At 44.2% G+C, this 25,839-nt stretch overlaps 1 protein-coding gene across 20 annotated transcripts in view; it reads left to right on the top strand.

Moving 5' to 3' along the window:
- The window catches only part of CSGALNACT1 (chondroitin sulfate N-acetylgalactosaminyltransferase 1), a 358,363-nt gene that overhangs the window by 240,391 nt on the left and 92,133 nt on the right, over window positions 1-25,839 (top strand). For all 20 annotated transcript variants that reach the window (XM_024251232.3, XM_024251227.3, XM_063726561.1 and 17 more), the window contains one exon: window positions 15,318-16,248. In XM_024251232.3, the coding sequence (XP_024107000.3) occupies window positions 15,615-16,248 (634 nt within the window). In that variant the 5' untranslated portion in view covers window positions 15,318-15,614. The remainder of the gene's footprint in view (window positions 1-15,317; window positions 16,249-25,839) is intronic.

The raw sequence follows: 25,839 nt of genomic DNA, 5'->3' as shown, positions 1-25,839 counted from the left end.
CAAACTCCTGACCTCAAGTGATGTACCCACTTCAGCCTCCCAAAGTGCTAGGATTACAGACATAAGTCACCGTGCCAGCCCCCTGGGCCCTACTCTTGATGGATAACTTTTTTTTTCTCCTCATGTAATTGGTGTACTTCCTCTGTCTTTAGTGCTGTGGCCTTGGTTTAAGGCTTCCCTGGCCTTTATTTAGAACTTGTAATAGCCCCATATCTGGTGTCCCCAGTGCCAGTCTTTCCTCTCCAGTTCATCTCAATACTGCTTGTTTGCTAAAATTCAATTCTGATCGTGTGAGTCTATTGTTTAAAATCTTAGACAGCTGGCTAGCTATTACCTATAGGATGACATTTCATCCTATCAGTTTAAATTTTCTGCCTTGAAATGAGGGCCCTTTGCTATGATGTCTTCCCCCACACCTCCCTTTTGCCCTTACGCTCCAGAAAGGTGTGTTGAAAGGGCATTCTGCATTTCCAGATTAACCTATCAGTGCTTTTCCTCATGGTGAACACACATCTGCTAAAGCACCTCTGTAGATTATAGAGAAGCCATGTGGCATGGTGCTTAAGAGCACAGACAACACTGGAGTAGAGACCCCGATTTGCTGTGGCATTTGGACATGTTAATAACCTCTGTCTCAATGTCCTTGTCTGTCTGCAAAATGGTTATAATATTAACAGAACCTACCTTATAGGAGGTATCAGAAAGTTAAAAGGAAGATGCAGATAGCATGAGGTTATAATTATGAGAGGAAAGTCTACTGAAAGAGAATGGAATGTTTTAAGATTGATGCAGAGAGAACATATTAGTGGAATGTTCAACAGTGTTAAACTTTAAAACTTGGATTAAATAACTGTCCTGTGGCATCTATCTGTCCATAGAAACAGGACAGTTTCTACTGCACATACATTTCTTTACAGGCATGAAATCTTTAAATTTTTCTTAGCTAATGCAGTAATAATCAGTTAACTCCCTAGTAGAGATTGCTGACTATAAGATAGGATCGGCGGCAGGTGCCAGGAGTGAGGGACTCCCGGAGAGAGACTCATAGGCCTGGGGAGGCTGGAGCTACAGCCTTAAAAATATTGTCTGCAATATTATCTGTAGGTCTTACTTTTACCAAAAATAACAATGCAGCTTGCATTTATGCGTTATTGGGCTTCCTCTTGTTTTTTCTCCCTACATTTTTAATTCCATTTTTCTGTTGAGATAGATGGCACAAAGAGAGAAGCCTTGGTTGATGTAGCTTCATGGAGTTTCTAAAATAATTCTGCACAATACGTGCATTCTGTAGTCCCATTCTATAATAACCACTTTCTAAAAGAAAACCCCTCATTTGTGTGCTCATATCTTTTTGTAGGTGGGGAAGGAAGAGGAGAGCTGAGAGCAGTTAGGCTGTTTATTTTGTCTTAACTAAAACTAACAGTTTCATTCTTAACCCCTCTCACCTCGAACCTGCCAGCAAAACACCTCCATGTACTCACCAGAGTGGGTGCCGGCGTCACCACAGTGGGTGCCGGCACCTTTCAGTGTAGGAATGTTCCCAGGTATCCTTCCTTAGGGACTGTGCTGGCGGGGATGGGGAGGCCACTGCGCAGACTTCGTTCTTCCATGATGCCTGGGGCAGACCAGGCTTCTCCATCATGCTGGCTGGTGCCAAGGATTGTGGGTGGAGAGACCAGAATGCCACCCCTGTGAGAAGGGAGTGTACAGCAGCCATTAGGTGACCGTGAGTGCCCAAGAAGACAAGCTTTAATTACTAGGTTGTCACTCTTGGCACCAAAGCAGAGTGTCTCACCCAGGGGAGCCTGAGATGGAGAGGAGGGAGAGTGTCACACGCATCCTCCAACTCTCGCCTTCAGATCAAAGCATGATTTGGGACTTGACGAGACAGCTATCGACGCCAGTGATTCTCTTTAGAGGTGATGTTTTGTCGTGTTTCCAGGGTTCCCTGCTGCATGTTTTCTCAACTTGCCTGCTCTTTCTCTTTTGCCCTGCTGTGGACGTCGCCTTCCCCTGTGCTGGTGTTGTTTAATTCTCTATATATTGAGAAGCTCTGTCTACTTTTTGCAATGTAAGGCTGATTGAAGCAGATCTTTGTGGTGGTGCTTCAGGATATGGGGGCCTACTGGCTGTGTGGGAAAGTCACCCAGTCCTGCTGAATCCTGCTTTCCTAGTCTAGGAGAATGGGGATCTACAACTTGCAACTAAAGTTATTATGAGGTTTAAGTGAGACAACAGGTGATGGAGAAGGTCCAAGGATTCTCCAGCAGTACTTGGTAGACCCCCACCCCCAGGGCTGCCCGAGAGGACTAGTCGCTACCTTAGACTCAAAGTGAACACTTTTACCTATATCTTTTAATGAATTGGGCTTTCCATAATGTTTCTCTTGGAGAGCTGTGTCTAAAGAATGTTTTAAAACATCAGCTGGTACCTGGTCAAGGCATTGGGTAAATATTGTTTCTCATCCTCAGTTCCCCTCTTCCACCTGCTCATAAGGTACAAGGATCATTTTATCAGGAAGGAGAGAGCTTCGTTTTTCTTCTTTCTGTGCTGCTTTTCACTGTAAATAAATAAAGTTGAGCCTGTTTCGCTAATGAAGCCACCTTAGCCTTCCCAACACAGAGTGTGGTGATTCACACCTCTGATCGCACCTTGTGGCTGATGTCTACACTCAGCACCTCTGCCTGCAATCTGCTTAGGGCCTGTGCTGACAGCTTAGCTGGAAGTGAAGCAGCTACATTGCCTGGGTATATACCCTGGGGTTCCTCGTGGTGTACCAGGAAAACTGAGGACACCAACACACATGAGGAGTTTAGGAGCAGAGGTTTAATAGGCAGAAGAGAAAAAGAGAAACAGCTCTCTACAGAGAAAGGGGTCTCAGAGCAGAAAAAGGACTGAGTGGCAGAGACTGCACAGGATTTTATAGTCTGGTTTGAGGAGGCAGTCTCTGATTTACATAGGGCTCACAGATTGGTTTGATCAGGTATGACGTTTACATAGTGTGTGGGGAAGGTTGGTCGCCCCACCCTAATCTTATTATGCAAATAGCTTTCCAGTTGATTGGTGCCATTTTGTCCGCTCCTTACAGTACACGTTGCTGATAAAGAGAAGGGAAGATGGAGCCGCCATCTTGAACACATCTAGTCCTTAGTTCCTGCTGATAATCATCCATGCAAACTCCCAGCTTGCTTATGTATGTCTAGGGCTCAACTTTTCAGGCTGCTCTTAGTTAGAAAATGATTTGGGGCTGCTTTTCATTTAAAAGAAAGCCTTACTGAGGACTCCCATACCCTTACTATCTGCCTAAGTGATTGCTTCTTAACTCCTGTATCAGAAAGTACTTGGCTGGAGAGCGTTGCTCATTTTTAAATTAGTCCCCTCTTTGTTAATTAACAGCATGCATTTCTCTGGAAGCTGTGTGATGTGACCTCAGACCCTGATCTCTCCAGGTGCTTACTTCCCTGAGTCTTGGAGTCTCCCCAGTGCCAGGGCTGGTTTCTGCCTGGACAGGAGAATGTTAGTTTGACCCATGGCCATTACATAGGCATCTACTTTTGCAGTGCTCTAGAGGAAAGAAGAGAGAACTGAGTGTGATATGGCTTGGCTGTGTCTCCACCCAAATCTCATCTTGAATTGTAGTTCCTATAATTCCCACATGTTGTGGGAGGGACCTGGTGGGAGATAATTGAATCATGGGTGTGGTTTCCCCTGTAATGTTCTCCTGATAGTGAATAAGTCTCAGGAGAGCTGATGTTTTTGTCAGGGGAAACCCCTTTGGCTTGGCTCTCATTCTCTCTTGAGTGCTGCCTTGTAAGATGAGCTGTTCCCCTTCCGCCGTGATTGTGAGGCCTCCCCAGCCACTTGCAACTGTGAGTCCATTAAACCTCTTTTTCTTCATAAATGACCCACTCTCGGGCACGTCTTTATCAGCAGTATGAAAACAGACTAATACACAGTGTTTGGCAGGAGAGCCTTCCATAGTGATCAGTTTAACCCTCCTAGAGATATTCTCTTTTTCTTCTTCTTTTTTTTTTTCTTTTTTTCTGAGATGGAATTTCAGTCTTGTTGACTATGCTGGAGTACAGTGGTGCAATCTCAGCTCACGGCAACCTCTGCCTCCCAGATTCAAGCGATTCTCCTGCCTCAGCCTCCTGAGCAACTGGGATTACAGGCATGTGCCACCACACCCAGCTAATTTTGTATTTTTAGTAGAGATGGTTTTTCTCCATGTTGGTCAGGCTGCTGATCTTGAACTCCCAAACTCAGGTGATCTTCCCACCTCGGCCTCCCAAAGTGCTGGGATTACAGATGTGAGTCACCATGCCTGGCCCTCTTTTTCTTCTTTCAAAGAACATTTCTTAGTTGCTTAAAAATTCTACTTGCCTTAAAAATTCTACGTGATGCTTTTTAGTTGAGATGCTTCAAACTTGATATGTGAGTATAAACTCCTGGCATCTTACACCCACATATCAGGTTTGAGGCATCTCAACTAAAAACCAACCACCTCTCCAGATGGGCAGTGGGCCATGGCCAGAATAGGGAATGGAGAACAGGAAATAAGTGTGGCTGCAGATTCCAGCTGGAAATGGAAACTCCAGGAGCAAAGGCAGCACTTGAACCACCGAGACTGCCGGGGCCGCTGTGTTCACCTCGATCCCCAGAAAGCAGCCACTTCCAGCATCTCACCCCCTCCTGGGGGCTCCCATCATGGAAGCCCAAGGGCCAGGCCCAAGGAGTAATGAGTGACATTCCCCCAGCCCGCCCAGAGCCTGGTCTGTGGAGGCCACACGGCTGGAGGGTCTGGTGGAATCACTTAGAAACACTTGAATGTTGCGAAGATATTCTGCCTGGCCCTAGTTGCAGGGACAAAGCAAGGCTCACTCTGGGCATGCTGGGATGGGTATTATTTGTCAGGATAGTGTGAGTTTGCCTAGCTGTTGAGAGATGTGTAAATGCAAATCACAGCTACATGGGGATACAAAACATTTTAACTAGAGAAGCAGTGATTCATGCCACATTTGAGGGGCCAGGGAAGCTCATAAATAATATTTATGAGTTCAGAAACAAGAAAAATTGGACACGCTGGGTGTAGAATGAGGAGCAGGTCTCAGTAAGCAGTTCGAGATTATGAAGCAGGTTGACCAGTATAGCGTAGTGGGTAAGAATCAGACGGAGCTGGGTTTGAAGCTGGGCTCTGCTACTTGCCAGCTGAGCATCTGGGTCAAGTTACTTCGTTGCTTTAAGCTTCACTTTCTGTTTCTTTAATGGGGATAATAAGATTTAGCTCATAGGATTGTTTTGAGGATTAAATGAGATAATATTTGTGAAGTGCTTTGTATGATGACTGGCCCCAAAGTAAATGCTCACTAAGTGCTTGTAATTATCAACAAGGGGAGGGTGTTGGAAGGCTGGTTTCATGCAGTTCTCAGTTTGGGGTGAGAACCGGCACAAAGAGCCCCAGAGGACTCCGGGAGTCAGGTCTCCCTGCAGGGTTTGGCAGCTGACTCAGCCCCACATGTATGCTTGGACATCTTACAGCTGGAAGAAGCGTCTTTATTCTGTACACCTGGCTTGAGTAGCGTCTTCTTATGCCATTGTCCTGCCCTCATTGCACCTTCTGGGGTCCATGACCACCACCCATGCCAATTACCTGCCTTAGGTCTTCCTGAAGCAAGAGTGGTGGTTGCAAGGAATGGGACTAAATGGTCTGGGATAGACAGGAAGCCCCTCTCCATCAAGCCTCCTCTCTAAAGGTTTGCCAGCAAATTAAAAATCAAAATCAAAACAAAAGAGGACTTGGGTCTGTTTCTTGACCTTTTGATGCTTGTGGTTGTGATCAATGTGCTTTCATTTTCTGATTAGCAGGTGCCAGTTTCTTTTTGCCACATTTCCCTTTTTCTGCTTCAAGGCAGGGAAATTCAATCAGAATTCTTTTACTTATTTATTTTATTATTTATTTATTTTTGGTGATTTACACTTATGTGTTTATTCTCAGTTGCTTTACTATTGAGAATTCTTTTAAAAGGCCAACGAGGAGTTGAGGGGATGGAGGATCCCTCCCAACTAGGGAATTCCTGACTGTGAAGTCATTTGCAAGCCCGTTCCCCTGGACTGGGTCAGTGCTGGTCCCTGGAGAACACACCCTCTGAGGCTTCAGAAAGGGGACCTCACAGGGAAGACTCAAGGAGCATCTTGAAGGCTGAGCCTAAGTCTTTTGGGTGAGGAAGGAAAGGAAGTGGGTTGTGGGTGGAGTCCTGGCAGTTTGGTCACATGGCCTGACAGCAGGTGCTGGGGACCTGAGATAGAGATGGTGGGGTCCAGAGGCAGGAAAGGACATGGCCTGACAGCAGGTGCTGGGGACCTGAGATAGAGACAGTGGGGTCCAGAGGCAGGAAAGGCACTCTGAGGCTGGGTTCCCGAAGGAATGGGGGATCAAGGCTTGATCCTGGCACTGGTGACCTGGAATCAGTTGTGGCAAGAGCCCTGCTCCAAGGACACTTGTAATGCAGTGAGAAGATCAACTACTGGAAACCTGGAGCTAGGTATCTGTGGGGTCCAGGATGGTCCATCAGGGTGAGACAATATTATTTAAAAATATTTTATGCTTTATTATTTTAGATATATTGTAAATACATAATACTACATTATAAAGCTTGTATTTAATACTTTATTTTTATTTTCTTTTGGAGACAGAGTTTCGCTCTGTTGCCCCTGGAGTGCAGTGGAGTGATCTCAGCTCACTGCAACCTCCACCTCCCAGGTTCAAGTGATTTTTCTTCCTCAGCCTCCCAAGCAGCTGGGACTACAGGCATGAGCCACCGTGCCAGGCTAATTCTCTTCTGTATTTTTTTTGGTAGAGATGAGGTTTCACCATGTTGGCCAGGCTGGTCTCAAACTCCTAACCTCAAGGGATCTGCCCACTTCAGCCTCCCTAAGCACTAGGATTACAGGCGAGAGCCACTGTGCCTGGCCTGTATATAATTTTTAAATAAATACATGTATATATATAGTCTCTGTTCAAAAGTCATATAATGCCTGAAATGTGCTGTTTATGTTTAATTAATGTTTGGAGACAGCTGATCTTGACTGTTGAGGAAAGAGGAGGAAAAGCAGCAAAACTGCTAGGGCCACCAAGGCAGCTGCCCACGCAGATTGCTGTCTGTGTGAAACCCCAGCCAGTACCTGTGCTAAGTAGCTTGGTGTTAGGGCTGGAGGGGGTCAGGGAAGAAGGCTTCAGATCTTTCCACAGGCAACTCCAAACTCTTGGCATTTAATTGTTGACTCCCCAGTGGAACCCCTGTCCTCTCGCTGGGATTTGGCTCAAGCACCTCTTAGTGCATACACAGTAATACTGATCTGCTTTAGTTGCTGTCAGCAACATAGCTGAAGATAAAGCACTTGGCCCATAGATAGATGCTAATGAAAGTCTCAATGGAAAAAAGAAACCTGCATTCCAGAAAGATCTCTGACACCTGAAAACCCTGCTCTGAAACTTCTGGGTGGATGTGGTTTGGGGAGATGATGAGCTATTATGCTCATTTTCAGGTCATTTTGGCTTCTTTGAAAGTACAGTTATGTGATGTGTAACATTTTGTATGGACCGAATACATGTGGGTGGTTCTATAATTATAATACTGTATTTTTACTGTACCTTTTCTTTGTCTAGATATGTTTAGATACACAAATACCGTAGTGTTACAGTTGACTGCAGTATTTATTATAGCCACATGTGGTACAGGTTTGTTAGCCTAGAAGCAATAGGCTATACCATATGGCCCAGATGTGCGGTAGGTCTACCATCTAGGTTTGTGAAAGTACACTCTATGTTGTTCACACAACAACAAAATTGCCTGATGATGCATCTCTCAGAACATTTTTCTTTCATTAAGCAATGGCATAACTGTGCCTCAGCCCTAAACTAATTGTGTACAAGAGATAGATTATTGTGGACTCTAGCAGTTGTAGGTGTTGGTTGTATATACTCATTTTCTTTAACAGCAGGCAGATGGCACAAAATACATATATATATATAGAGAGAGAAAATTCTATGAACAGAATGTACTGGGTGTAGGAATTGGGAGCGTAAAGGTCTTTCAGTCATTATAGTGGCTTTCGTGTGTCTTCCGTTACATTTTGTGGTATTTTCCTTTGATGTTAAGACCTTTGCTGTCCTCTTTTGTCCCACATTGTCACCATCCTCCTATGTCCTGGGTGCCACCACCCACCTCTAATATTCAGGGTCTAGTGCATGGTCTGGGTAGGAGATGATGGAGCCTTGAGTAGGGTGGTGGTGGAGGTAGAGATGCAAAAACTGATTTGAGATACTTTTGGAAAAGGAAGCATGTTGACATGGTGATAAGTCAATGGCAGAAGATGATGGAGAAGGAAGGGCTAGGGATGGTTTTCCTGCTTCTGGCTTAAGCAGCTTGGTGGGTTGTGCTGCCGTTGGCTGCAAAGACAATGACTGGAAGGGAGGCAGACCTGCTGTGCTTCATCACTTCTCAATTAACTCGGCCGTTGTGCTGTAATAGTCAACTACTTCTACGCAACACACCATTGTTGACTCTGGTTTCTGGAAACAGTGTTCCTCTAAAACATAATTACATTTTAACTTTACAGATTTCCTAAAGTCCCTGACACTTAAAATAAACATATTTGGATTAATGACCATTGTTCAAGAATAAAATCTCAGAGGGCTTTGGTAGAAAGCAAATTGGGCTTCAAGTCAAAGATGGGTTTGAGTCCCATTTCTATATCTTGCAGGTTGTGTGGTTTTAGACAAGTCGCATAACTTCTCTGAGCCTTACTTTCTCAAACGGAGAATTGATTATAGTAATGTATTTCTGATGTCACAAGATTATTGCATCATAGGAGATAAGGCATATTAAAACATTTTATAAAATGAAAAATAGTGTATGGTTGAGAGATAGCATTTTTATGTAAATCTGAAGTCTGTGACCCTGTGAATTAGTTATCTATCTGTTGGAATGTAACAAATTATTCCAAAACTTAGCTTAAAGTAACAAACATTTATTATCTCACAAGGTCTTAGGGTCAGGAGTCTGGGAGCAGCTTAGCTGGATAGTTTTGGTTCAGGGTTGCAATCAAGCTCTCTGGTTGCAGTTATCTCAGGCCTTAACTTGTGGCTGCAGAACACGTTTTCAAGCTCTTTCAGGGGGTTGCCAGCAGGCCTGCCTCTGTTCCTTGCTAGCTGTCGGCCAGCTGGAGGCTTTAGTTCCTCATCCATGGGCCCCTCCACAGGGCTGCTCACAACACAGCAGCTTGCTTGGGAGAGAGGGCACCCAAGACAGAAGCTGCCCCCTTTTACAACTTAATCTCACAAGTGCCATACCACTTCTTCTGCCATATTTTTTGGTCACTGATATGGTTTGATTCTGTGTCCCCACCCAAATCTCATTTTGAATTGTAATCCCCAGTGTTGGGGGACGGACCTGGTCGGAGATGATTGGATCATGGAGAGCAGATTTCCCACTTGCTGTTCTCATCGTAGTGAGTGAGTTCTCACAAGATCTGGTTGTTTAAAAGTGTGTAACACTTCTCCCTTCACTCTGTCTCTTCTGCTGCCATGTGAAGATATGCTTGCTTTCCCTTCCATCATGATTGTAAGTTTCCTGAGGCCTCCCCAGCCATGCCTCCTGTACAGCTGTGGAACTGCGAGTCAATTAAACCTCTTTTCTTTACACATTACCCAGTCTCAGGTAGTTCTTCATAGCAGTGTGAGAACAGACTAATACAGTCACTCACATCAAGCCCCCAGTACAGTGTGGGAGCAAACACACAGTGGTATGAATACCAGGAGGCAGGGACCATTGAGGGCCATCTTGGATCCTGGCTATCACACCCTGCCTACAGGAATTCAACTGGGGTAGAGGGAATTCTAAATGAAGCCTTATGTTCAAATAAAGTTTACAGTGCTGACTTTATATCCATTTTTGAGAGCATTTGAAAACTCTGAATAAGAATCCTTTCCACACACATCCAGGATGGTATGTTTTTCCGAGAGATATGACTTGAGTTTATGTTCTGTTGGTACAGCTAATCCTTTGACTGAAGGTTAGTGTGTGTCCTTGCTGTCAAAGAGCTGATTGTATGTGCCCAAGTGGAATAGACTCGCACTGCGGCATTAGGGCTTTGGTCTACCACTTCCTGACCCCATAGACACTGCTTGTTTTTTTCTCCATCAAGCCTTTTGGCTGTGTCTGCACACGGGGTGGAGATGTCTTGCAGAATTTATTGCCACTCCTTGAATAGTTTCCTTTATCACTTACAAGGCCTGTCATTGTAGCATGTAGTGCTGCCTGCCCTGGCCTCGCCATGAAACCACTGTCTTTTCTGCCTGCTGCTGACCCTGACAGCGTTTCATCAGCAGGGCTTGTCCTTGAGTCTTTCTTGATTTATGAGCTTCTTGTGGACATTAGTAGGCATATCTTGGCGGAGTACACAGCTCTTGTGACCAAAATGTTCACTGAAATCTGCAGAGTGAAATGCTTACACTCAAACTAAGAGCAACTTCTGTCCTAGTCATAGAAATCCCGGTATGCACTGGCCACATTTTGGTTAAGTCTTAGGCTGTGAAACAAACCTGACCTGCCTTTGTTTTACCTTCTGAGATGAAATGGTAAACAGTACCTGTAACTACTTGGATATCTTATCTTAACAAATATTGATGACACATAACATTTATCTTAAACTTCTGTCGTTTTAAAATGTATTATATTTGTACTTTTCAGATCCTCCCATCTCCCACTCCTTACCCATACATTTGGTCTGTGGGAACATGACATTAACACTTTATATCTATTTTAATGGTATTTGTCTGTTTGGGGCTCAAATTATAGTTATTTGAAAGGACATTAGTTCCTCTAGAAGCTAGTAAGTTTGTTGAGGCTGGGAGTTGTTCTCGGTTCACCTTTTCATCTCCTGTAACTTTTTATACAGTGCATTGAACATACTAAGTGCTTAGTGCCTATTTGTTGTATGGATGAATAAAGACAGAATCCTAGATAGAGTGGACTGAGACTGTCATCTATTGTTTGTTCATTGCTGTGTTATTTGGAGGTTGTTTCTGGGTCTCAGATCGGAGTGAGTCCTGCAAGCATCGCTCTGCAGTGGTGTTCTGCCTTCACAGAAGACCACGAAGAAGCCTCCCTGTTGTTTTGTCGCCCAGAGATTGTAAGAATGGCAGGAAAGGCATTGCGCTTGGATATCTCCTTCATTCTAATCAAGAAATCCACAGTTTCAGACATGTTGCATCACAGTTCCATCCCTGGGGGTTTGACCTGGGATAGGAAAGTATTAGGTAAAACAGTTAGTAAGGATGAACATTTAAAAATGGCAGTGTCAAGAAATATGATGAGCATAAGGATTTTCTACAATTAAAAAAAAAAAACCTGGGAATATGCATCTCCCTTCTTCCAAGGGTCCTAAAATTTGTTGTTGACAGGGACTCCTTGCTCCCTACTCTCTCTGTCCCACAGCCACCCCCAAGAGATTGAGCTGGTCTAAAAATGTGGGTGCCTTTCTAAGTTCTTAAAATGGTAGCTCAATGCTGCTGTGATCACATAAAGCTGTATTTTCACTGTCATCTCTAACTTCTAGTAGTGCTTGGTAATTACACGGTGCTTTCCATCTGCAAGTCTGTGAACATATAAATTTTAACTCTTTAATTCTCCCACTGTTGCTCAGAGAAGGAGATTGCACAGAACTTTCGTGGCTTAGGTATATATGGGTCCAGTTATGTCTCATCAAGGTGTTTTCTTCCTGAAGGTGGCAGAGGTGGTAAGGTGACACCCATTTTTTTTTTTTTTTTTTTGAGACAGAGTGTTGCACTGTTGCCCAGGCTGGAGTGCAGTGGTGCATTCTCAGCTCACTGCAACCTCCGCCTCCCGGGTTCAAGCAATTCTCATGCCGCAGCCTCCACATTAGCTAGGATTACAGGCCGCACACACCACCATGCCTGACTAATTTTTGTATTTTTGGTAGAGGTAGGGTTTTACCATGTTGGCCAGGCTGGTCTTGAACTCCTGACTTCAAATGATCTGCCCGTCTTGGCCTCCCAAAGTGCTGGGATTACAGGTGTGAGCCACTGTGCCCGGCTAACACCCACTTTTAAGAATGATGTTTTGTGCTACCAAAGGAAAAACCTGAAGTCTTCACAGAAGCAAGAATCCGAAGGGTAAAAGCCTCTCCTGACTTCAGGAAGCAGATACTCCCAGCCTCTTCAGTATAACCAGTTTTTAAGCTTTTGATTACAGATGAGATTGCTGGAATGGTTCAGAAATATTTTGTCTGTTAAAGAATGGAATTTTGTTTCTGACACGTGTTATCTGCTTCTGACATTTCAAAGGAAAAATTCATCGCTGCCTCCTTGGCAGCAGTTCTTATGACTTTTTGTTATTTCTATTAAAAATGCCCATTCTTCCTAAAAATCTGTCTTTTCCATTTTTTCTCCTTTTCTCCAAAAAGTGGAATACCAAATAATTTTGAAATTTATACTAATGAATTTCAAAAGCCAAACTAGATCTTAAAGAAAATTATAGAACAGAACAAAAAGATATTCTAGTTTTAAATTTTCAAATCACAGATTTAGTTTTTAAATGGTGTTCAGTTAACCAACATGATTTGCATCTTTTATGCAAATACAACAATTTTATTAGAAAACCCTGAGAGGAAAACTGCATAATTTAAGTTTCCACAACACAACAAAATGTGTTGACTATTCCATTTTTATTTTTTGATTTGCTTGTTTTGTCTTTAACGACAATCTATTTAAAGTAGGAGTCTTGAAAGTGGCAGAATAGCATGGTAACATGTCTTCACTGGTAATTTAATACTTGGATATAATGAGTTTATCTAAGGGACTTCATTAGAAACAGCAAGGTGCCTGAACACCAAAGCTGAGCTGTTTTAAATCACAGAATTATAGTAATTATACAAATGCCAAGATTTTCATCAGATGGAAAAGGCTTCCAGGGTTAAACATGCACTTTAAACTTAGCACTAATAACTGTGTTTTTTTCTAAATTACAGTAGAGAGAATTCTTGGACTGAAGGAAATATTAGAATGTTAAGTGTTGAATTTCTCAGAAAGTTGAGAAATAAACTATTTTGATAGCACAGTGATATCACTAAGAGGCACATCTCCTGGTTAATAGAAGAGGAACTGTTATGTTGACATAGTGCATAGCAAGTGAATATTCAAGTAAAGGAGGTTGTTAACATTCTATCTTTGAGAGGAACATCTCTCTCTTTTCTCCCAAGGGTCCTGAACGTGCAAATTGACTGAGCTGGGCTCTTCTTCTCATCGGTAAATAGGATAGACTACCAGTAAATGAGATGATTATTGGCCCAGAATCTGGCTTTCTGAGTTGGGTGAAGACTATATAAAGAATAATTTAGTTATCATGAGGATTACTTAAAATGACAAGTTTTTATAAAATGACAAAGGCATGAAACCCTCAGGGAGCTTGTTTGTGAGTGAAGTGATATAGAAAGATGCATCTAGGAGGGCCAGGCAAGGTGGCTCACGCCTGTAATCCCAGCACTTTGGGAAGCCGAGGCGGGTGGATCACAAGGTCAGGAGACAGAGACCATCCTGGCCAACATGGTGAAACCCCGTCTCTACTAAAATACAAAAACATTAGCCGGGCGTGGTGATGTGTGCCTGTAGTCCCAGCTACTCAGGAGGCTGAGGCAGGGGAATCGCTTGAACCCAGGAGGCAGAGATTGCAGTGAGCAGAGATCGCGCCACTGCATTCCAGCCTCACGACAGAGCGAGACTCTGTCTCGACAAAGAGAAAAAAAGAAAGATGCATCTAAGAAGGTTTCATTAAAATGTCCTTAGACAAGAAATTCTATTTGGTCTATTTTCCGTTAATCATTCTTTTTTTTTTTTTCTGGCCAAGATGGGTAGGGGAAGACAAGGAAAAGGGATTAAGGAAGGAGAACATCTGAAAAGGAATGTGCTGTGGAAATGTCCATGATGAGTGGAGGACCAGGAAGGGTGACCCCAGGGGGAAATGGAGAAAGCAGGAAGACTGGCTTCTCATTTGTTGAGATTGAGAGTTGAGGTGCAGAGCATGTGAAAGGTCCTGGGACCCGTCTGAGTATTTCTTATGAACAATCAGGAAACAGAATTCCTCATAGACACTGGAGCAGAGATATAACTGGGATTTGGGTCCCAACAGGACAGTATTTCTGAATCTGATGTCTCTTCTTCTCCCAACCTCATCCCTTCTATGGTAAATTCATCTTCTCCTGTCTGTAAGCAGCATCAAAGAGTTAGCTGGAACCATTGTCCCCTGATCCCTTCTGGATGTGTTACCGTCCACATTTATTATTTACATATTTGAACTTGTGGGTGCTTCCCCAGTTCCTGATCAGAAAGCTCAGAACCATGTCGATCCTCTTTCAGGCCTGCTCTGAGTAAGCGCACACAGGTGAACGCATGTGGGCTCACCTGGCTGCATCCACGCCTGGTGGCAGGCTTAGTTCTTTCTTGCGGCTCTAAAGGAATACCTGAAGGTGCATAACTTACAAAGAAAAGAGGTTTATCTGGCTCACAGTTCTGCAGGCTGTACAGGAAGCATGGCACCAGCATCTGCTTCTGATGAAAGCCTCAGGCTGCTTCCACTCATGGTGGAAGGTGAAGGTCAGCAGGCATTACATGGCGGGAACAGGAGGGAGTGGGGATAGAGAGAGACAAAGCGCTAGGCTCTTTTCAACAAGGAGTTCTCATGGGCGCTAAGAGTGCCAACTCACTCCAGCAAGAATGGCACCAAGCCATGCCTGAGGGATCCACTCCCATGATCCAAGCACCTCCCAGCAGGCCCCACCTCCCAACACTGGGGATCACATTTCAGCATAAGACTTGGAGGGGGCAAACAAACACAGCACAGTCTCTGGCCAAGTAGTCCCCTGCCAGCAACTCCAGTGTCATTAACATTTCTGCTTTTCTGCCTTTAACCATCAGGACGTGTGCCACTATGCAGAAATTACAAGATACAGAAAAATAGAAGTAGAAAGATGACTCTTAATCTTTCCATCTGGAGAGAATTATTGTTCACATTTTGCCATTTTCCTTCCAATCTTTTTTCTGTGTCCTTTGTTGCTTATTTGCGTTACACTGCAGATGTGTGTTTGTGTTCTGATTTATACACATTTAACAATATTGAATCATCTATCATAGGCATTTGCCGTAACTCTCACAGGAGATCTATTGGATATTGATTGCTGTAGGGAGCATGAGGGAGTCATTATCTTGATTAAGTGTTGATGTCATTTGTGTTTCTTCCCAGGTCCCCTCTTGCTGTTGGCTGCACATCGGGAAGGGCTATGATGGGAATGAAGGTGAAAACTTGGAGATTTCACTTCAGTCATTGCTTCTGCCTGCAAGATCATCCTTTAAAAGTAGAGAAGCTGCTCTGTGTGGTGGTTAACTCCAAGAGGCAGAACTCGTTCTAGAAGGAAATGGATGCAAGCAGCTCCGGTGGCCCCAAACGCATGCTTCCTGTGGTCTAGCCCAGGGAAGCCCTTCCGTGGGGGCCCCGGCTTTGAGAGATGCCACCGGTTCTGGACGCATGGCTGATTCCTGAATGATGATGGTTCGCCGGGGGCTGCTTGCGTGGATTTCCCGGGTGGTGGTTTTGCTGGTGCTCCTCTGCTGTGCCATCTCCGTCCTGTACATGTTGGCCTGCACCCCAAAAGGTGACGAGGAGCAGCTGGCACTGCCCAGGGCCAACAGCCCCACGGGGAAGGAGGGGTACCAGGCCGTCCTGCAGGAGTGGGAGGAGCAGCACCGCAACTACCTGAGCAGCCTGAAGCGGCAGATCGCGCAGCTCAAGGAGGAGCTGCAGGAGAGGAGTGAGCAGCTCAGGAATGGTCAGTACCAAGCCAGCGATGCTGCTGGCCTGGGGCTGGGCAGGAGCCCCCCAGAGAAAACCCAGGCTGACCTCCTGGCCTTCCTGCACTCGCAGGTGGACAAAGCAGAGGTGCACGCTGGCGTCAAGCTGGCCACAGAGTATGCGGCAGTGCCTTTCGATAGCTTTACTCTACAGAAGGTGTACCAGCTGGAGACTGGCCTTACCCGCCACCCCGAGGAGAAGCCTGTGAGGAAGGACAAGCGGGATGAGTTGGTGGAAGCCATTGAATCGGCCTTGGAGACCCTGAACAATCCTGCAGAGAACAGCCCCAATCACCGTCCTTACACGGCCTCTGATTTCATAGAAGGTTAGCCTTTTGTGAATTGGGGGGAAAAGAGAAGAAAAGGAATTGGGGGTTCCTGGCACCCAGGCAGGTTCCAGCTCCAGGAGGCTGGCAGCTGGCTCTGGGATGGCTGGTGGAAAGTTTTATGTGTGTGACACCAAAAGGTACGGCCTGGCTTTTTATTTTTCAGAAACATCTGTTTCCACTAAACCACAGTCATTGAGTGGACAGTTTCATTGTTGCTTGGCAGAAGAAGGTAGAACTTCTTGCTTTCATTTTAAAAATAGATAAACATAAAACTTTGAAACCCAAATAAAATATGACAGGGCACTTCTAGTAACTGGGCTTGGTTAGCAAGCCCATGAACAGAATAATAACACGCACGTATTATTACACTTACATGTGCCAGCCACACTTATTCTTTTCCTGTGTAATGACCCCATTAGGGAATGAGGAAATGGAGGTGTAATTTAGTTAATTAAATAGCTAAAGTTGCTCAGCTAACAAGTGACAGAACCAGGATTTGAACCCTGGAAGTCTTAACTCCAGAGTCCATGTCCTTAACCTCTACATTATATCATACAGATTGTGAGAGCACATGGAAACTAGTGAGGTGATGGCTCATCTTTTTTTCGCGGGCGTAGGACAGCCTAGTATTAATTTGTGTTTGTGTCTAATTTTAGAAGACAGCCGCCTTGTCCAGTTTCTTGGAAGTTAATCTTAACTTATCTATTCAAACTTGTCCAGTTTCTTAACTTATCTATTGTTACTGGTTCAAAAATCAACTAATAATTTGGGAAAAGAAGTACCTTCAAGGACATCTAGTTCTTTCCCCATTTCTGAAAAGAATATAATTCATCTGGCCAGGTGCAGTGGCTCATGTCTGTAATCCCAGCACTTTGGGAGGCTGAGGCAGGCGGATCATGAGGTCAGGAGATCGAGACCATCCTGGCTAATGTGGTGAAACCCCATCTCTACTAAAAATACAAAAAATTAGCTGGGCCTGGTGGTGGGCGCCTGTAGTCCCAGCTACTCAGGAGGCTTGAGGCAGGAGACTGGCATGAACCCGGGAGGCGGAGCTTGCAGTGAGCCGAGATTGCGCCACTGCACTCCAGCCTGGGTGACAGAGCGAGACTTGGTCTCAAAATAATAATAATAATAATAATTCATCTTGCCCAGAAATATAGCCGTGTCCACCTAACCCCACTCCCTACTTTGGTTATACAACCACTGTCTCATGGGCCTAAAGGCAAAACTGACTCTCTTTCATCAAATGAAAAACCCTCCTGCTGCTGTTTATGCCTGTGTTCTTTGGACACTTTTCTGCTTTTATGCTTTTTTAGACTTGATATGTCAACCATAAATTGATGCAATTTTAGTGTATCATCAGTTTGATATGCCTAGAACCAGATAAAGAAATCTTTTACAAGATTATCTTTGGTGTGAGATTAAAAAAAAAAACTCACTTATATGAAACAGTAAAAATGTCTAGAATGTTCAGGAGCTAACCTGTATAAGCACATGGTAAGCACACAGAGTTCAAAATAGAATCATCATGATGCAACATCACATTTTATAGTACTTTACAGTTTATAAAGCATTTCCACATGTGTTAGTTTACTAGCCGACCCTCAGGGAAAATCATTAAACATCATTAAAAAAAATCCTGGTTGTCACTTTCCCTGGGGTATGCTACATAGAGCTGCCCACATACAGAGCAATTTCAAAACAACTTGATTGCAAATCAGTGTCTGCAATTTGGAATGTGTGACCTTGTGATGTTCAATCTGCATTCATATTTGAAATCTATCTGGTATTCTATGCACAGTAGTTTAGCACATAAGGCCTATCTTTCTCAATCATCAGTGACGCCAGCCTCTTGCCCCTCAGTATATTTGCTCTGAGGCTTGGCTGACCTTCTTTTAGAGACACTAACATTATAGCTACTCAGTGTTGATTTCATGGGCAGCACACAGCTTTTTTAAGGCAGATCAATCCACATGTGTCTTCCATATTTGGTGAAAGTCTAGTCAACTGTTTTCGTTGATGAGTAAATAAAGGCAAACACTTTAAATATATTTATAGAGATTGAACTATCATAAGCAGTTTATTTCATTTTGAAAAATGTTATCAATAACACAAGATTGTGGAGGCAATCTTTTATAGTCACAGGAAGCAGGGCATTATGAAAGATTCTACTGGTCAGAGGAAGCTGCAGGGGTGATAGAATTAAGTGCAGTATAAGGAGTAGCTTTAAGAATAGTGATGTTTCAGAACAAAGTGGGATTCCTGGCACTACAAGAATTCTATCATCAACTGGGTGACCATTTGACCAGGTGGTTATAAATGATGATCCTAGCTTCAAGGAGGTGATCGGACTGAATTACATTTGGGGACCTTTTCAATCCTGGCTCACAATTCTTTGATCCACACCTAGTTAAGGATAAAGAAGGGAATGGAAAGGTCTGGTTTGAGATTTGTCTTCTGTAATGAGCTACTGCAAGTGACAGGACTTCATAAGGGTGAAATTTATCTTTAAAATAACTTCTTTGGGTTCCTAACCTTAGAGTGATTTGGGGGTTTTGGGTTTCAGTAATCCACAGTTGAGGCAATTTCTCAAAATCCATGGGAAAACTTGGTTAGAAACGGGAGTTCTCCACACTTTGAGAGTTCCAAAGGAAGAACAAATTTGGTGAACCCTGAAGTACTATGACAAAGATGGGGATTCTTTGTATTTAAAAAATAACAAGAAAAGTTCAAGGCATGCTTGCAGATGATCCTAGTTATGTAAAACTTAAGGCTAATTGTGAGAGAAGTGGCATGATGACTCAAGCTGGAGAAGCTATGATTTTGACCAAGACCCTTAGGCTCCTTGAGACTCAGTAGGAGACTTAACATATATGTTCTCTGTCGCCCTTCCCAGCCCAGCCTTCTGGTCTCTCTTGTCTGCAAAATACAAAGCTTTTCTCCATAGCTTTGCCAAGCAACCATCTCTCAGAGATGCTCTGCCATCCAGCCTGCTGGGTGACCCAGGCAGGACAAGCCACCTCCCCTTTGGGATCCTCTTCTATAAAAGGAAGCAATCAGATGCGTTACTTATAAGGTCTGGTCTGTCTGTGGCCACTTTCTACAGTTCTGTGAAGCTTGCAGAGGGAAAATATCACACAGATGTCTAATTTATCTATATTGATTTCATTATTATCTATCCTCAAAACACAGAGGAAGTGATTTTTTGTCTCTTTTTTCCCTTTTCCCAGATGTTCCATTGGCACTGATTTTTGTGTTGGATTCTTATGTAATCGCAGTAATTTTTTACAACCATCTGGGAAGAGAAGTGAGAGTAGAGATGGAATCAAATCCTGTGCTTCACTGTTTGTCTCAAGTGCACAGAAAATCCCTCTTTATGTTGTTTAGTTATTCCTTCAGGATGGGATATACAAACTAATCCTGAGATCTAAGTGGCACATATTTTGGCTCTGATTTCCTGTTTTTAAATAGATCCCTTGGACATAAGTTTGACATCATCCCATCAAACAAGTTAGCTTTCCAAACTCTCTTTCACAATCCAAACCTCTGATAACGTGACTCCTATGTGAGGCATTTGTGTCTACCATCTCCATGGGTTTGCTCTTCTGTCACCAGCGTGTGTGGCTCATCCTCCTCCAGCGTCTGCAGGGTTAGTAGTGTGGTGAGAGTGGGTCAGATGCAAAAGTCTTGATTTTGAGATGAGACAGAACCTAAGCTATGTTCCACACAAAAGTGAAGGCTTTGGGGGTGCTATGGTTTGAATGTGTCCCCTCCAAAATTCAGATGTTGCCAATGTGATAGCATTAAGTGTTGGGGCCTTTAAAAGATGATTATTAGGCCCTGAGGGCTCCTCTCTCATATATATAAGGAATTAAGACCCATGTGAAAGAGGTTCTATGTAGCATTTGGTAGCTTGCCCTTACTCTTTTTTTTTTTTTTGAGATGCAGTCTTGCTTTGTCACCCAGGCTGCAGGCTGATTCTATCTCAGCTCACAGCAACCTCCGTCTCCCATGCTCAGGGGATTCTCCTGCCTCAGCCTCCTTAGCAGGTGGGACTACAGGCACATGCCACTATGCCTGGTTAATTTTTGTATTTTTAGTAGAGATGGGCTTTCACCATGTTGGCCAGGCTGGTCTCAAACTCCCGACCTCAAGTGATCGGCCCATCTCAGCCTCCCAAAGTGCTGGGATTACAAGCGTGAGCCACTGTGCCCGGCCTCTGCCCTTATGCCTTTTATCCTGGGAGGACACCGCATTCCTCTCCTCTGGAGGATGCAGCCCTTACCAGACAACTGAACCTGCCTGTGCCCTGATCTTGGACTTCCTGGCCTCCGTAATTGTGAGAAAATAAATTTCTGTTCTTTGTAAATAACTCAGCCCCAGGTAGTTTGTAGCAGCACACAATGGACTAAGAAGGCACCTTGAGATATGTTTTAAAGCAAAGACACAGGGAGATAGCTATAAACACATATTAGCAGGCTGTACAGTCAATGCCAGCCTCCTGTACTCTACAACAAACACCTCATAGGGATAGTGAGTTTTTTACTTCACTTGTCGGTGTATCACTAAGTAGCCTCTGAGGAATGCTCTGTGACCACTTTGCTAAAGCTTCTCTGGATGAGTCAAATAGAATTTCAGGTCCTGCATGCTTGGTGAGCAATGTGCTGGGGATGTTAGCGGACAGGAAATGGGTCCTTATATCAGTGTGCCATTTCAGTGATAGCAACTTTGTGACTTGTGGTGGAAATCATAAGACAGCCTTTCAGGTGCATTCTGGGCATTTGAGAGGTATCTGGACATCTTGGTGCAGAAATAAGGAAGAGTGGGGATTCTCCTTAGTGGTGGGTCACACTTGTATTTGGGGTGTAGTGGGAGGAGACTCACAGGCAGGACAGCAAAAGGCCATCAGGGTCTGAGTTGGACTTGGGAACTCTGAGCCAGAATCCCCAGGGAAGCAGGGGTGGCAGAACCGAGGTCCTTCTCACTCCTGTCACTTCACTGTGTTCTGGAACAACCCAGTGGTTTATTCTTCAGTGTGGAGTAGGAGGTTCCTCTCTCACCAGGCACCTCTATCCTTTTACTGCTCTCAAATATCTCCATGCATTTGCTGATGCTTTAAGTCCCTATAAGGAAGGATAAATGCTTTTCATTCCAAAATTTGAGATAAGAGACTTAAATGCAAATACATGGCTTGAGGCTGTACTTTGTAGAATGAATCCCTCCTTGTGGTGATGGTGAGAAAAGAGTAGCCCAGTCTTGGATTTCTAGCAACAGCCAGGAATATAGCACCCAGGCACTCCATCAGGATCCTGCAACCTGAAGAGCCCCATGCTAGAATTAATGTTCATCTGTCTCAGAATTGACATTCTTAATCATGTTTAAGGGGCCCCACATTTTCATTTTACACTGGGCCCTGCAAACTATGTAGCTGGTCCTACCTCTGAGGTGGAGGGGACAGAAGGGAGACGTCAAGGAAAAGGAACATGGAATTATGAGTCTAACAGTTCCTGATAACTTTTCTGAGGACCAGCTCTGTTGACCGTGGACTGGGGCAGACGGAGCCTGTGCACAGAGCATTTTGTTGCAACTGCAGAAGCTGGCAAATCTGACCTTGTGTTGTGGTGATTTTGCTGTCAATTGTATTATCCTTATTCAAAACAGTTTAGTTCCCAGGGAAAAAAACGTTATTTGTTTTTATTATTTATTTGTTTTTGGGCGGAAGGTTGCACTCATTCACTCATTCACCATATGTTATGTGAGTGCTCACCATGTTCCAAGAACTGTGTTAGGCCCCACACACACAAAGCTGAATCAGGCCCAGTCCTTATTTCAAAAATTTTGCAGTCTGGTGGTAGATGCAGACACTTTAAAAGACAGCTATGACCCTATATGGTAAATGCCATGAGATATGTCTTGGAGATTTTGTGACTGTAATAAAGGGGCATCTACGCAAGCCCAGAATATAGGACAGGCTTCCTAGAAGAGATGGGTCGGTCAGAGGATTTGGGGGTTTTTAATTTTAATTTGTTTTGTTTGTTTGTTTCTTTTTGAGATAGGGTCTCACTCTGTTGCTCAGGCTGGAGTGCAGTGGCACGATCATGGCTCATTGCAGCCTCAACTTCCTGGGCCCAAGTGATTCCCCCACCTCGGCCTTCAGAGCAGCTGGGCTACAGGTGTGTACCACCATGCCCAACTAATTTTTTAAAACTTTTGATAGAGATGGGGTCTCACTGTATTTCCCAGGCTGGTCTTGAGCTCCTGGCCTCAAGTGATCCTCCCACCTTGGCATCCCAAAGCATTGAGATTACAGGCGTGAGCCACTGCATCCGGCCCTTTTTGTTTGCTTAATAGAGATATCACTGTTCTTCCTGGCTTATGTTTCCTATTAAGAATATGTTATGAGAGAAAATTTGTGATGTTATGGGAGGTCAAAGATGAAGGAACTTGAGTTTATCTGGAGTGGTCAGGAAAAGCTAAGGGGAAAGAGGGGTTTTATCTGGGTTGTACACAAATTGGAAGGACACGTGTTCTGTGTGAGTTGAAGCTGCTGCAGGCTTAGGAGGGGAGATGGGCAGGCAAAGAGCCGCCTGCACATGAATGGTGCCTCCGCATTAGTATGGCAGGCACTGCTGCTCAGCCTCTCCCATCTCACCCGTGTTAGGTAGGAGGCATTGTTGGGAAAGGATGGAAGTTTTTTAATCAGCCTCCCAGTTTTTCCTCAGTTACGGTTGTGGATGTGGTCCTGCACCGAGGCTTAATCAACATGTGTGTAGGATACTGGTCACATGTGCAGAGCCTCCCCAGCTGTTTTGGGGCTAGAAAAGGAGGAGAAAGCCAGGTCTCAGGCTTGAAAGACCTGGTAACCTGCCTCAGGGAGGAGACAGAACTCTGAATTGTGAACCCACAATTCTGAGACAGGTTTCAGTTAATTTGGAAAGTTTATTTTGCCACGGTTGTGGATGCGCGCCCGTTGACACAGCCTGAGGAGGTTCTGATGACATATGCCCAAGGTGGTCAGGGCACAGTTTGGTTTTATACATTTTAAGGAGACATGAGACATCAATCAGCATACGTAGGGTGAGCATTGGTTCGGTCTGGAAAGACAGGACAACTCAAGGCAAAGATGATAAGACTCAAAGCGGGGAGGGGGCTTCCCGGTCTCAGGTATGTAAGAGACAAATGGTTGTATTCTTTTGAGTTTCTGATTAACTTCTCCCAAGTAGGCAGTCAGATATGCATTTATCTCAGGGAGCAGAGGGGTGACTTTGAATAGATTACGGAGGCAGATTGGCCCTGAGTAGTTCACAGTTTGACTTTTCTCTTCAGCTTAGTAATATGGGGGCCCGAGGATTTATTTTCCTTTCACAGAATGATCCAGGGTTTTTAGGTTGCTCTTACTGTGTTTTTTATTTCTAGCATTTCCATGTGATTCTTACTTCCATCTCTATGTGGAAGTGACCATATACTTGTTGTCCACTTTTCCATTAGAGCCTTTAACATATTATTCATGGTTGTTTTAAATTCTCCGTCAGATAGCGCCAGCATCTGTATCACAGCTGAGTCTGGTTCTGATGATTGCTTTGTGTCTTGATGTGGTCAGGGGAGGTAGGGGATGAGTAGTCAGGAGTGGGGCTGGGTTTGAAGTTTATTGTTGCTATAGTTACCACAGACTTCAAATCCCTTTTGAGATACCTTGTGTTTAGGGTAGAGGTTGTTTTACCTGAGTACTGTCTGTTCAGCCCTGCAATTGAGGTCTACTCATTGCTCTATATTTCAGAGAAGGTCTCTGTACTTCTCTCCTCTCCCACTCCCGGCAATATTCTGCTGTATCTTGTTATTCACAGCTTACCAGCTTAACTGTCTGTGCATGGCAGGAGGGAAGTGGGGTTGTCTCTGATTTTTCTGATAAAATCTCAGTCCTAGGCAGGTACCATGTCACTGGGTCTTAGGGTATTTTCCTGTCCCACCTCTGCCTTCCTCAGCTGCACTTAGTTTTCACCAGTTCCCTAAGGTGAAAATATTTGTTGATCTTTCCCCACCAATAAGGTTTTTGCTCCATAGAGGGGAGGCGGGAGGGGGAGGGTCCAGGAAGAGTGTTTTGCCCCTCCCAGGGAGCTGCTGTCCCCTCCCGCCGGCTGCACGGCATGGTCGGTGTCCTAAGGTTCTTTCTGATTATTTTTATTAACACCCATTGGGGTTCCTGGAGAAAAAGCTTGCAAAGGAAGCTCCACTTCTTGGAACAACAAAGGGCTTCAGTGCCCTACTCATCTGCACTGAGCCTTGCTTATGTCATTGATTTCTTTTTACCATTAGCCAAGTGTATCTGTCCCACCAAGCGAGGGCTCATATCTCTTTTCTCCCTGCCAGCACCTGTGACTCCTCAGATTTTGAGTCAGCTGTTTGCTCCGTGACTTCAGCTCTCTACTAAGTTCCAAAAAAGTCTTGCATTTGAAGGTTATGTGGTTCTTCTTCGTGGTAAGGGATGCTTCTTTCAGCTCATTATATCTTGGAGCAGAAACAGAAGTCTGAAACTCCTTTATAAAATCATACTTTAAAACCTATTGATTAGTTTGTCTACTTACACTGCTCTACAAATCAGTAACGTCTTCCCACAACCTCACAACCTGGTTCCAACCATCAAGCAGAGTCCCATAGCTTAAAAGAACTGAAGTGTGTTGTTTTTACTAATGAGTGGGAATGCTGTGGTAACACTCCAAATCTGGAAGTTCATTATTAGAAGATTTACTTTTGAATGAAAGCCTCATATCCCATGATCTGATCTGTGTTCTATGGTGGTGATTTAAAGAAACGGCGTTCTTTTTAAAAACCCTATCTTGTACCAGATTCATGTTCTTTGAGTTTTAATGTTATATGTAGTGTTGGGCCCTTGGATTTCTTCTCTCAAATGCCATATTATCTTAAAAAGTAAGGCTATTCTTATTGTGGAAATTTGTAATTAACAAGCATACTACTCCAAATTGGTGGTGTTGAATCAGCCCCCTCTTCCTCATTGCCAGAATATAGGGTCATTATTTTCTGTACTTTCTTCCTTTCACCTTAGTCAACCTAGAACCCCTTTTACCCCATTCCAGTTTTGACATAAGTCCTATGTTAGCTGGAGTAGGGGAGTTAAAATGGGTATTGGTTGGAGAGGCAAAGGTAATATCTTGTTCCTTCCAGAACTGTCCACCTTTTCCCTATATTTCCCTTCCTCCTGCAGGCCTGGAGACACAACACTGGCTGAAGTGTTCCCTGCTGCTCTCTTTATCATCACCTCACACAAACCCTTGTTTCAGAAATAAAGCCAAGACTTTAAACCCTGAGGAGGCTGCACATTCTCTTCTGAATCTTGTCGTGCTTATTTTTCTGGCGGACTTCCTTTGCCAGTCAGTAGCTTCTGCTTCCTTTGTTTCTCTGCACCCATCCTTGCCATCTGGAGCTTGTGCCCTAAGGACCCATCAGTAGTGACTTAGAGCTCTCTCCTCTCCAGCCTCCTCCCTGCCTTGTGGGGAGGGATAGTCCCTCTCTCACTGATCCCTGCGAGGTGTCATTCTGACTTTCAAAGTTAGAACTGTGAATGGATTTCAC

The sequence above is a fragment of the Pongo abelii genome, chromosome 7, assembly GCF_028885655.2.
Source record: "Pongo abelii isolate AG06213 chromosome 7, NHGRI_mPonAbe1-v2.0_pri, whole genome shotgun sequence".
NCBI classification, from domain to species: Eukaryota; Metazoa; Chordata; class Mammalia; order Primates; family Hominidae; genus Pongo; species Pongo abelii.
Note: the sequence above shows the minus strand (reverse complement) of the source record. Positions and strands in the feature narration are given on the sequence as shown.